The sequence below is a fragment of the Chaetodon trifascialis genome, chromosome 3, assembly GCF_039877785.1.
Source record: "Chaetodon trifascialis isolate fChaTrf1 chromosome 3, fChaTrf1.hap1, whole genome shotgun sequence".
NCBI classification, from domain to species: Eukaryota; Metazoa; Chordata; class Actinopteri; order Chaetodontiformes; family Chaetodontidae; genus Chaetodon; species Chaetodon trifascialis.
In genome coordinates, this window is record NC_092058.1 from 21,313,954 (window position 1) to 21,327,527 (window position 13,574).

General features: G+C 42.1%; 1 protein-coding gene across 1 annotated transcript; it reads left to right on the plus strand.

Annotated features, from left to right (window-relative positions):
• The first annotated feature begins 4,025 nt into the window (after positions 1–4,025).
• LOC139328895 (retinol dehydrogenase 12) lies at positions 4,026–13,330 on the plus strand. Its single transcript, XM_070958969.1, has 6 exons — positions 4,026–4,249; positions 9,406–9,645; positions 10,546–10,635; positions 10,746–10,934; positions 11,451–11,560; positions 13,042–13,330. Exons 1-6 carry the CDS (start codon positions 4,093–4,095, stop codon positions 13,219–13,221), a joined length of 966 nt encoding a protein of 321 aa, XP_070815070.1. The 5' UTR covers positions 4,026–4,092; the 3' UTR covers positions 13,222–13,330.
• Positions 13,331–13,574: the final 244 nt, after the last annotated feature.

Consider the following 13,574-nt stretch of genomic DNA (forward strand, 5'->3'; position numbering starts at 1 on the left):
TACTTTCAGCTTTCATGCTCCACATCTCTTGGACATTATGGGTTTGAGTCAACTTTTCAGCCCCATTCATACTAATTACACCTTTTCCCACTTTTCCAACTCTTCATATGCCATCAGACAAAATTAAGTCAGCTTGGCAGGTTACAGTATCTCCCATCTCCAAGCTTACACTGCTCCTTCATCCATCCCTGTTCATACTCTTTTCAACTATTATCTTTTCATTTTTACCTTAAGACAAGTACTTCATTTAAACCTTCGTATATCCCACATCTTTCATACATTATTGGTATTTCTTAACTTTTACTGCCAGTCATCCATTTTAGTGAATTATTGTTTGATTTGCAGCCATAACTGACACCGAATCATTGATTCAACCATCATCTACAAAGTCAGTCTGCAGCTACATTTCAGCTGATTATATACTGCAAACAATGTCCCAGCTGACACAAACATTCCAATAACATTCCCAAAACGTTCTTATAACTGTATGAATTAACAATTAGAATTTTTTGGAGGTAATTTTAACAACATTGCCCATAGACCTCCACAATAAATTCCCAGTTTAGCTGTACAGCATGGAGGATGCACAGTCCTGTAGAATCTCCAAATCTACCTGGGCACCAGAGATGCACATCTCACACGGTAAAACTAATTTCATGCTCTGACGTGGACAAATGGCTCCTTTCAAATACTGGAACTAAAGAAATCTCTGAAGTGCTACTGCAAAGTGTACAGGGCTATGGACAAGGGCCAGAGTACCGTCCCCGATGGCATGCTGCTTAGATGTAAGCATTAGCGAAAGGCAGGATCAATTTCTGATGGAATTACTGTTCCATCATGAAGTCACTCATGGTTGCTCTGGACTTCCTGCAAGGAGAGGACAACTGTAACGAGGGCGCCCTCCTGCCTGCCCTGGAAATACTGATATCAAAGAGACTGGAGATGAAAGACAGTCCATCTGTGATGATTGGCCTACCTGATGCCATAGTTCAGGAAAGGAAACCCCCAACATCAACCACAGGCTATAAGTAACCCTATATTCAGTGGAGTATGAGTATAATGATGACTTGCCCAATAGATTACATACTAAATAACCTAAAATGCCTAAGCTTGGTCTGACAACTCTGAACTCAGGCTCCTCCTCAGAGAACAACTATTTTTCCTTTGAAGAGAACAACACTGACGCATAGTACCGTGGAAACAAGGTAATCGTCTACTTGAAAACAGATGAAACACGGAAGGATATTCTCAAACAATTTCCCACAATGATAGAAATATTTCTGAAGCAAAACATAGCTGAGAGACGTGGCTGAGAGACTCTTCATCTCAGGAAATCTGGCAATGTTCTCCAAAGCGAAACAAGCCGTCCAAACAAAGGTTTGAGAAGCTTCTCTGTATGAGGCACAGCCACTGGTTTGAGGGCTGAGCTTTCATTGAAATAATCAGTCAGGCCTTTGCAGGTCAGAATATTTTGCCATTTAAGAATAGGCCCACATTTGTTGTGTTCAACACAAAGCCTGATCTGATTTCAGTGTTGCTTTATGGAATATCATTTCAGGGCAATTGTATTTGGGTATTAGATAATACGTAAGCACTTTATGTATCTGCTTTGGTTGTGAATATTTTCAGTAGGTTATTTTTGATTTCCTGAGATTTTCTTTTCATCTCTGCACTGACTACCTCTCTGATTCATTTTGAGATCCTTTTATTGGTTTATGAAGCTCTTAATGGTCTTGGTCCTACTCATCAGATTTACTTTTAGACTCTGAACTCTCTCTCAGGTCTTCTGGTAGTGGCTTTTTAAATTATCCCTAAAGCCAGAACAAAAACCATGGCCAGGCATCCTTTTATTACTGTGGTCCACATCTCCCTTTTGATTCTGGGTAATATATTCAGCCTGATTTTCAGTTATTTTCAGAATTGCTTGAAAAAAAGGAATTTGTCTTGTGGTTAGCTGAGGTTTCATTATGTGTGCACTGTGTCTGTGATGGACTTAAATGCCAGTGGAGGCTTCAATAAAAATGCATTAAACAAATGTGTTTTGTGTTTGTGATGCCTACACTGCTTAGAGGAGTTAAGTGACGTGAATGTGATCACAGATGAAAACAGTTGATCAACAGCGTTTACATTCGACTTAAACTTAGACTGAACTTTATTGATCCCAATTTGGGCAAATTCTTTTGTTGCAGCGGCAGGTTAAAAAATACACATAAACATAGAATAAAACTAAAAGAAAAGAGTGTTCTTAAAAAAAATACAACTAAAGTATATAAACATAGAAAAGCAGCAATTCTTAAAATATAACTAAGTATGCAAAATATGTATAATATAACCAAGTGTATAAACAAATATTAACATCAGTTCTTAAAGAGACAGAGAGCCAGAGCTATAAAGTACGTACCCGCAAAAATCTGTGCAAGTTGCAGATGATGAATAAATGTAAACAATAAATAGTATGTGCAATATTGCAGTAGTGCAAATAGTATGTAACATTGAATATTGGGGTATGTGAGGTTGGTGGAGATTAACTGTTTAAATTACTGCTGTACAGTGTGATGGCTCGTGGCAGGAATGATTTCCTGACGCGGTCCTTGTGACAGCAGAGCTGGAGCAGTCTGTTGGCCACAAGGTGGTGAAGAGGATGTTCAGGGTTATCCATGATGGATAACAGTCAAAGGTGTCTAATAATCTGCTGGTGTCGCCGGCTCTGATGCTGCTCCCCCAGCACACTGCAACAAAGAAGAGTGCACTGACAACAACAGACAACATCTTGCTGCACGCCTTGAATGATCTGAGCCTCTTCAGGAGTCTGCTCATCCCCTTCTTGTAAACAGCGTTGATGTTAGTTTTCTTAGTTTTGGTCGACCTGTTCCTTCTGAAATCAATCACCATCTCCTTGGCCTTGGCCACATTAAGCAGCAAGTGATTTCTATTGGACCATTCCACAACATCGTCCACCACTGCTCTGTATTCCTCTTCTCGTCCATCCTTTATATACCCCACCACTGTTGAGTCATCCTAAAAACTTCTGCAGGTGGTACCACGAGGAGTTGGAAGTCTGAGGTGTACAAGGTGAAGAGAAAGGGAGACAAAGCAGTTCCCTGTGGCTCTCCAGTACTACTTTCCAAAGTCTCAGACAGAACATCGCCCCGTCGAACAAACTGTGGTCTGTCTGACAGGTAGTCAGTAATCCAGGAGGTAGTGGGCACGTCGACTCCCAACACGCCATGCTTCTTGTGAAATTCTTCCTCCGCATTTGACCCATCCTTGGTCGTCCTTCCTCCACGACAGACCAGGGGCGGTGGGCTGCCAGCCAACCGGCGCCCGGGGGCCCAGTTTCTTTCATCACCATTGGTCAGGTGGTGATCTTCTTGCATGTTTTTAGAATGTTTTTTGAAACCCCAGGCAAACATGGGGAGAACATGCCACACAGAAAGGCCCCTTTTTCCCTGAGCAGCAGGCACCGAAGGCATGGTGGAGGACACCCCCCGGCTCCCACAGCGGGAATCGAACCCGGGACCTTCTAGCTGTGAGGCAACAGTATTGCCACCATGTCACCGTGCCACTCCTATCACAGTCATGCAATTAATTAATTAGTATTAATAAGTAATCAGTAAGTGTAGGCTTACTACCCCTCTATTGCTCACTAATTAGCATAACACCGCTGAGGACAAGACAGTCTTGAAAATAAGTATATTGCTAAATGAGGGGCTGTAATCAATACTTTTTGAACACTATTAAAAATCTCTCAAGGTCATGCAGCCTCTGTGCCACTTTGCAGCCCATGCTGTGAGGCCTCAGTGATGGGATAATATGACAAAGACTCAGAGCTGTGAATCACACTGAGCTGCTTCTCATTAGTAAGTAGCTTTGTCTGTTTTCATGAGGGGAAGTTTGCCTCAGGTTCACCCAGGCTGACTCCACAGCACCTACGCCCAGTGAGATGCCTCAGCCTTACGTTTCCAGCAGGCTGCTGTTTAGGTTTTTAGGCACACCCACTCTGAGCAGTATCAGCAGCTGTCGCATGCTGGCCAGCTGCTCCCGGACTTCAGTGTCATACCTTGGTCGCAGACGCACGCCCCGGACGCGGACATGTTTTGGTCTGATGTACTGTCTCACCCGGTGTGGGTCGTGAGCACGGCGCTGCTGGCCATCGTTGTGCGCATTCAGAGGAGAGGGCGCTGGGACCCGAAAGCCTGCCCGGTGCAGCTGAAGGGGAAGACTGCGATAGTGACTGGAGCCAATACAGGTCGGTTCCATTCAACCTGTGCCTTTCCTGTGTGAAGGTTAGCCTGCCACTAACCTCCTAATGCGGGGCTGCAAGGGCATGCTCTATTGCTTTTTCAATACGGAAAGTGTTGATCAAGCGCAATAAAGTTTAAAATTAGTTTAAATTAGCCGCAGTTTTGATATTTTAGTTAAAGGAGCGACTGTGCGACCCGTCTGGAAACTATTAATCCGTTTTGGATTTCAGAGGAAATTTCACTACCAGGTAAAGACTTTTGACCTTTTCGTGACCATAAATGTAGGTCTTTAGATACTATTACTATACGAATAATTATATTAATATCGTTTTTATTTGTAGCCTTTTTCTTAAACAGAATTTAAATCAAATAATGTTTAAAAACGATGCAGTAACGCCATACTTTACGCGTACTTTTTGATGAATGTCTGTGAATGTCTGAGCCAGTGAAACATATTTATCAGACTGAGCTGCTTCAGAGTGACATGCTGTAATCTGTTTGTTGGCAAACAATGAGTAAAAGCAGACAGCCCAGCAAGGGTGAAGTGATCACTCCGTGCAGGTTATTCACTGTCAATGTTCAGCCTCTGAGCAGATTTGAGAGGTGCACCATTTTCTTCCCATTAAATGAATAAGCTTTTCTTGTCCTGACACTGCAGTGCAATTACTAACAGTACCAGCTGCTAGCACACACTCATACATTACAGTATAAAAACATAATTTTTCCATTGTATCATTTTCCGTAGTCTTCTATAAATGAGTAGTGATATATAGTGACTGAATGTAAAATTTAACTTTGCAGTCATCTGTATCTCACACATCTGATGACAAGAAACCGGTCTTAGACCCACCTAGTAACCAGTTCCTTTCTGGTATCAGTGCTTAAGATAGCCCAGAAATGTTGGGATTGTGCAGCAAAGATGCACAGTAGATATCCACAGAACACACAGCAAGTCATTAGAAACTCACTAAAGTGGAAGAGCACCTTGTCCTTGTTTGTCCTTGTCAGATGCATATTTTCCCATCTCTCAGCCCAAAGATGGCTCTCACACCAAAATAGTGACATGACAGCTACCCACAGCCACCCTGTGGTGAGCTAAGTTAAGTTAAGTTAACAGCAGTTCTGAACTAAACGTTTCCAAATGGAGTTTCAAGAACGATCAGCAGCGTATGGAACAAGGGGCAGACAGAAGAGACGAGTGTCTGAATGTTGAACACACACACACAGCATGTGCCAGTACTATTATTTTAAATTAGACAAATGTTTGTCTTGCTCTTACCTCTTACTGAAGCTACAGTCAGTGGTTTGATGTAAGAGACATTTCAGCCTCTGTCTTTCCCCACAGACATTCAGCTCCAGCAAACCCAAAGCTCTCTCTGAATACGTCTGCTGTATATTTGTCTGATAGTCTCTGTGGAAGTGTGTCCAGTTCCATGAAACATCCTAACAATCAAAACTAAACTCCTGACTCATGTTTAGAGTGCAGCCCGTCAGCATTGCAGGGTCCAACATAGAAAGCTTACAACCACTTTAAGAGTGAGAGGTCTTGTTCATATGTAGCCTCCCACAGACTCTGGTGCTAAATCAATAGATTTAGGGGATTACCACGCATCCCTCCAGCACAAGAAAAACAAGGTCTTACTGTCGTCTGCAGTAAGAGCTTTAGTCTTCACCTAGACTGAATTAAAGACAACAAATCAATATTAGTCACAATAACACAGTTAATAAGTGTGCATATCATCACTGACAAAGATTAAGAACTGGTAAAACTGGTGGGAAAGTTATGCAGTCCAGTGCGGTCTGACAGGTTGGTTTGGTTAATTTATGCCAACATTATGCCACATGCACACTGTCTTCATCGACTGAACGTGACAAGTTCAGTTTTAAACCGGCGTCTTGTTAAACTCCTTGTGTTTGTCGTGTCATCCTGATGTGTCATTCCCCGTGTCGTTCCACAGTGCTGTGTTGTGTGCATGTTGACCAGGAAATCTAAAGCTGACTTTAAAACCTAACATAAACAAGTACATTTCAATGTTGAAATGACGTCTTTCATTCACATGTCAGCCCTCTGGCCTTCTTCAAGATGATGTTGATCATGGTTGTTGATCTTGAAGAACGGCTGGAGGCCGAAACATCTGGTTAAAAGAGAAATGTACCAGAGTGTGGGTAACTTTTTTCTACTCTCATGCTCTCATTTTTCCATATGTTCGGTTGATGTAGTGCACATGTGAGATAATTTTGGCACAAATGGAACCTCATAGCAGGCCACCGTGACTGATTGAGTTAAGTGGAAACACGCGGAAATATATGCAACACTATATGTTAAAGTGTGTGTGGCTGCGTGCAGGAGATGTGTGTCGTTGACAGGTAACGTATTCCAGACGTCGTGAAAACCTGATAGACATTTCAAAACTGCATACCAATCTGTTATCTTCTGTGGTTATTATCTCCTTCAGTGTTCATGAGCTCAAGCCTGTACAGCATTGTGCACGTACATGAATCACTGTATTCGAATGGATAAATAAAATGAATGTCCTCTCAAAGAACGAGTCACAGATGTTGAAAGTACAACATGTACAACAGTTGTGTGAAATGAATGGTGTTTACCTATTCTCTCCATCCTCGCTTGTGAACAGCTGAGCCTTTCCAGGATGCCCCTTTCATACCCGATCATGATACTCTCACCTGTTACCAATGAGCCTGTTTACCTGTGGAATGTTCCAAACAGGTGTTTTTGGAGCGTTCCACATCTTTCCCAGTCTTTAGCTGCTCCTGACACAACTTGTGTGAAACACGTTGCTGCGTCAAATTCAGAATAAGCAGATATTTACAAAAATCAATGAAGCTGATGAGGTCATACATTGAATATATTATGTTTGTGCTCATTTCGCTTGAGTACATGTCAAAAAGGATGAGCAAATGATGACATTGTGTTTTACTCACGTTTTACACAGTGTCCCAACTTTTTTGGAATCAGGGTTGTAGATGTGTTCAGATTTTTGCGATTCTCCTTCCCAAGCACTCATTAAACTTTCACTAAATCTGTACTATTATTTTTTTCATTATTAATTATGATGTATATGGCATATAGGTCTATATAATTGGATGATATTCATATTGTGTTTATTGCGATATGGTGTCTGTAGGTTATAGGCCTAGTTGCTAAACACATATTGAAGTCACTGCTCTTTCACCTTAATTAGTCTAATTAATTTTGGTGTGTTCCATATAATATCATCTTTTCTAACTTTAAGTTCATGTTTACTTGTATGGCACCATCTCATACAAATAATGCAATTCAAAGTGCTTTACAATGTCATTTCAAAGACAAGGCATGCATCAGCAGAAAAGATGGAAAGTAGAGAACAGCGGAGTAACCAGAAACATAAAAGACATCGCTTCAGAGTCAGACTCATTTTTCCCCACTTCAGTCTCAGCTCTCTCTTCATCACAACAATCCAGTGCAATGGCTGCATTAATGCTGATGCTGCACCAATCCGCCTGTCCATCTCACGCTTCATTATACCCTCACTCATGAACAACACCCAGAGATGCTGGACCTCCTTCACTTCGGCCAAAAACTCACTCTCAGCCCGGAGGGAGTACACCATTGTTTTCCAGCAGAGAACCTCGACCTCAGATTTGGAGTGTGAATGAAATCCATCATGACTGATGACGCTGTTTTATTTTATTTATGACCTCTGCCTCAGCTTGTCTTTAGTTTTCCAAATGAAACAAGTGCAGCGTTCAGCATCAACACGTAATTACAGATACGACACGACAAAATGTTATTTGATCACATACAAGGCATCAAGTTGCATATGACCAACAAAGCTGAACTGGACCTGCAGAAATCTTTCCACACCCCAAATCTCCTGCTCACTTTCTTATCAGCTGCCTCACATCCACTTCCCTGGCCTGTTGTTTTGCAGCACACTTACTAAGCACTCATACCACTGCTTGGGAAGGCAAGAGGACAGATACTATAAACATAAACTCAGCATGATGCCTGATCGGTCTTCAGCAGCAGGATTTCTCTTTCTTCATTCATCCCAACTATAATGGAAAACAAATCCTCACTTGGTTAGCAAAAGATTGTGTTTAATTGACCAGACTTTGAGATAGGCTGTCAACCATTTACAATTTTCATTAGAACTGTGAATGACATGATGATGAGTGTTGCACAATACCATAAACATTCCTCTCTGTTGTCTGCTCTCAGTTCCTCTTCATATCACTCTCTGCTGCTTCACACATTCATCCAGACAATCCTCAGGCATGTAAGCTTTTTCATTTCAACATTATAGGATGCCAATACAATCATCTGAATGTTTTGGCCTCTTGGACTCAGATCATAATGACAGTGTCCACCTGAATCACATCAGACACTAAAGAAGACAATCAGTGATTGTGCCAAACCGCATTCATGATGTTGAATTGGATTATGCTCATCGCCAATCTGACAGCAGTGCATGCAGCCAACTGGTTTCTGTTTTGATGGCTGATTGATGAGAACAATATATATATATGATATTTAATTATCCCATTAAATCCTGAATTGTCCCCAGTGCTTGAAAAGTGGCTAATCCACCTCTCAAAAACATATGGAAAACTATCAAACTCCACAAGGAGAGGACCACGATTTAAGGACAGGACATTCTTGCTATGAGGTCTGTCCCACTGTCCTGTCCCAGGTATTCTTAGACAGACAGACAGACAGACAGACAGACAGACAGACAGACAGACAGACAGACAGACAGACAGACAGACAGACAGACAGTCAGTCAGGCAAATAAATGGACATAGTAAGCAACCTTACCTACTTTAACCGATGAAATGTGTATATTTCACACATTTATGTAATAACGCGTTCATACATTCTGTTTTCCACCACATGGCTCAACAGCGGGATCTAAAATCATAGCTTTGAAAAGTCATCTGGATTTACTGTCAAATGCTCAGTTCAAACTTTGCAAACATTCACTATGTCAGTATTTGCTGTTATCACTGTATTTGTGGTTCTCCCATTTCAAAAGGTCACCTGTTCATTGTTATTTGCTTCATGGCTATTTCTGTTATCAAGTAGTACAAACTGATTTTTGCTCTCTCTCTCTCTCACTCTCTCTCTCTCTCTCTCTCTCTCTCGCTCTCTCTCTGCTAGGGATCGGGAAGTTCATTGCCCTGGACTTTGCACGTCGTGGGGCCCGTGTTATCCTCGCCTGTCGAAGTGAGGCCCGGGGGACTGCAGCACTTAAAGAAATCAGGGAGAAAACAGGAAACTCTGATGTCCACTTGCGCCTGGTGGACCTGTCTTCTCTGGATTCTGTCAGGAAATTTGCTAAGGGGATTCTTGAGGAGGAGAAAGCTCTCCACATCCTCGTCAACAATGCTGCAGTATCAGGTGATACATGCGCCCACAGCAGCTACGCTTCTGTATTTTGGGGACTACAAATATCAGTGAGAGCTGATGTACTTAAATGCCATTAAGTACCAAAATGTCATTTGGACAAAGAAATAGTCTTAGCTAGTATGGCTTCCCATGTGCTAGTAATTCAGCACTGAAAGCAGTATGAAAGAATGAAAAAATAAATAAATAAATAAATACCCCAAAAAGAACATCCAGTCTGTGTTTCAACATCTGGCACACATCTGGAGGCAAAGAGCAAGACATGCCTCTCCAGTGTGTGTGTTTGTGAACAAATAAGCCCTGATGACATCAACAAGGGATTAGTTGTCTTAAGAGTTGACAAAGCTCGCTCCATAGCAACAGAAGACAACTGAACTGACAAAACAGCTCTGTGTGTGTGTGTGTGTGTGTGTGTGTGTGTGTGTGTGTGTGTGTGTGTGTGTGTGTGTGTGTGTGCATGTGTGTGTGGGGCATGTATTGCTCTTGTTGTGGGGACATACGTGTCTACACAGTCACATTGCGGGGACTTGAGCTTTGTCCTTACAGGGACAAAATACAAGTCCCCATAACTTAAATCATTACATTTTAGGGTGAAGACTTGGGTTAAGGATAGGCTGAAGGCAAGTAGTTGTTATGATTATGGTCAGGAAATGAATGTAAGTCAATGTAATGTCCCCAGAAGTGATGGAAACACAACACGACACACACTGTTTGTGTGTGAGGTGAGTAAGGTAAGGGTAAAGGTCAGGGTTAGCTGTAATGCAAGGGAATGCGTTACATTAATGTGGAGTACTCATAAGTATAAGAGTACAAATGTGTGTTTCATGTGTATATTTGTATATCTAACTTGTGAAATCTAATCGCAAATTACATTTTTTTAAATTCTACTATCAGGTTTACCCAGGCAGATAACCAAAGAGGGATTGGATATGTCTTTTGCCACCAATCACCTGGGACCATTTCTTCTCACCAACCTGCTGCTGGGTAAGACTCTGTGAGACTCTTTTATACAGCAGGTATATTATGGATATGAAACGATAATTACATGACTGCCTGTGTTTAATTTTCTCTCTCTTGCATCTCTTTCTCCACAGACCTGATAAAGCGCTCTGCTCCATCTCGCATTGTCACGGTCAGCTCAGTCAACCACAAGAGGGGTAAAGTGGACTTCTCTCATTTTCATGGCGAGAACCTCCATTATCACATGGATCAAGTCTACAACCACACTAAGCTGCACAATATCATTTGCACCAACGAGCTAGCACGCAGGCTACAAGGAACAGGTAGGCTAAAATCAAGATTCCTATGATTATCACCCATTTGCATGCGTGGTCTTTCCTACTGAATAAGGGCTGCAGAAGATGTGTGACCATGCAAATGAGAAGCACTGACAGTGGATGGGTAATCATCTTCAGTCATTTTATGTACTGAGAGTTTATGCATCGCTGTGCTTGCGAGCTCCTCTCTTAGTCTAACACTCAGTGGTTTGATCACATGTCAGGCCGTACAGCACGTATCCTCTGTTATACAAAACAGATGCAAAGTGCGTTTTGTTGGTCTCTGTAAAAGACGAGTCCAATCAGGGCTTCAAGCTTTTAGCAAAGCAATGCAGCTGAAACTAATGTTCCTGTTCTGAGTCATTTGAGAAGATCAGAAAACACAATCTACAGAGGAATGCCTATGTTTAAAGACTCGTTGCTGAGACTGGCCTTGATTACACTTTCTCTGCCTCCTTTCTGTTTCTATCTGCTCTCTAAATATGTGTCTGTGTGTGCTTCTGTGTGTTTATGTACATGCAGGTGTCACTGCAAACTCCGTGCACCCTGGTATTGTCATGACAGAAGTGATGAGACACTATCCATTACTGATTCGTTGCCTTTTCAACCTCATTGGAGTTTTCTTTTTCAAGGTGAGTACAATTTAGCATTTTATTGCATAGTCAAAGTCCACATAATGACTCCTCTCCATGTCAACTGCTTTGCAACCATTCAGGTCGAATGTGACTGGCTGCTGTTCAAGAACCTCCTCCCGTTATATAAATGTATTTGCCTAATCCACTGGGTTTACACAGTAAAATAAGAAAAATCTTGTATTCCTGGTACGCTGGAATTGCTGTCTGCATATGTATGTGTGTGGCCGGAATGCAGAAACTGGCTGAAGCGCTGTGTCTAATCGTCTGCCGTAAAGACAGCCAGAACACAAGCTCAATGTGCACACCAGATCACTAGCTAGAAAATGCAGGAAAAGAAAGAAGACAGTGATTTTTGTTGTTCTGGTTTGGACTCTGCACTCCAGCACATTATAACCAAACAAGCATCATGAGGCTGAAGTTTTGGCTCTCAGCTTCAGTTCAAGTGTGTTTACATCCACACCCCATGAACCGTGTAGGAAGTGCCTTTTTACTCACAGATCCTCAGACTAAGGAGTCGTAGGTGTTTTGACAAGCTAAAGGATAAGGCTGGCTTGTTAACAAATCCTATGAAAAGACCCTTTGCTGAGGGTCGGTTCATTGATTGTCTAGCTGCCCCCCTTAATTTCCAATCCAGCATGATGATTATCTCTCAAGTCCAATAAGAGCAGGAAGCTGCCAACATTGCCTGAAACTCTGACAGCGATAAGTAACATCTAGGATCGATGTTATGGCTTCCATTCAGTAGATGTGTCAATCCTGAAGGGCTTTTTCCAACATAACCCCACATAATAATGTAGCTAACGATATGCTGACTCTTGGCTTGGAAACAGTTAGCCTAAGCACACTGTTGGTTCTGATCTTTTCATGGGATTCAACAACAATAAGAAACTTACTGAATAATGCTCGTCCTATCTTTAGCATAAACTAAATGTAATCGTGATGTTGATTCTCTGCCAGGCGTAGACATCTTCACCTCTTGCTTGTTTGGGGGACTTTAGCCTTCATTCTGGTGTTCAGCAATTGAAAGACATGCTCACTTGCTTTGAGCTCAGATGACTGAATTGTCCAGTCAAGAACATTTCACCATTTCTCTGTGAAACACTTGCATGTCCTGCTGCATGGTGACACGTTATCCAATGAGTTTTGATGCATTCACTCAAATCTGAGCAAATATTTATACATATTTCTGCATTCATTCTGCTGCTGAGAGCCGGTATCACGTTATGGTATGTGGATGTAAATAAATTAGAGCTGACATAACTTATTTTGGTAGTTTTGCCATATTTCAGGAATCAAACTCTTGACCTGACACTCACCCATGTGTTGTCCATATGTTGGAGAGACTATGCTCATCATCTGGTTTAAGGACACACACATCAGGGCAGAGTTTACACCAACCTCCTGTGGAGATATCGATCTGTCATTTGAGTTGAACGTGCCCTCACCTTTCCCCTTCACTGTCTTTGCCTCCCTCTCAGTCGTCAGAGGAGGGCGCTGTCAGCTCTATCTACTGTGCAGTAGCAGAAGAAATGGAGGGGATAACTGGAAAGTATTTCGACAGCGACTGCTCCCTGGTTCTTCCCGCCCCTTTGGCTCGAGACGCTGCCCTCGCGGTCAAGGACTTTGAGATGAGCGAGAGAGTGACCTCGAAGCTCTGAAACAACTATGAGGCAAATGGAGGCTTGATAACAGAAAAGGGGTCAAATTCCACCCTCTTACTGCACTTCTTGAGGCAACAGTCCTGACATAATGAGTCTTTAAAGTCATCAGGTGCTGAATGTTTTTTTATAGACAAACTCTGAATCGTGTCTTGAATATTTACACAAGAAAGTGTCATAACAGCAGCTATGTTGTAATATTCATTGACGAAAAAGGTGAATATGTTTCCCTCTTTGTAAGAAATTCCCGCTGCTTTCATCCAGGTATGTGAATTAGTTAAATGAAGGACAGATGCTGACACCATGTGGCCACCTGAAGCTGACATGCCCCTTCAGAAATGACAACAGAAGCT

Bases quoted from the DNA above. Each gene is read 5' to 3' on its own strand.
- LOC139328895 (XM_070958969.1), top strand. From the start codon at position 4,093: ATGTTTTGGTCTGATGTACTGTCTCACCCGGTGTGGGTCGTGAGCACG. The intron at 9,646-10,545 runs GTGATACATGCG...TTCTACTATCAG, and splicing joins CAACAATGCTGCAGTATCAG to GTTTACCCAGGCAGATAACC. The intron at 11,561-13,041 runs GTGAGTACAATT...CCTCCCTCTCAG, and splicing joins TTGGAGTTTTCTTTTTCAAG to TCGTCAGAGGAGGGCGCTGT.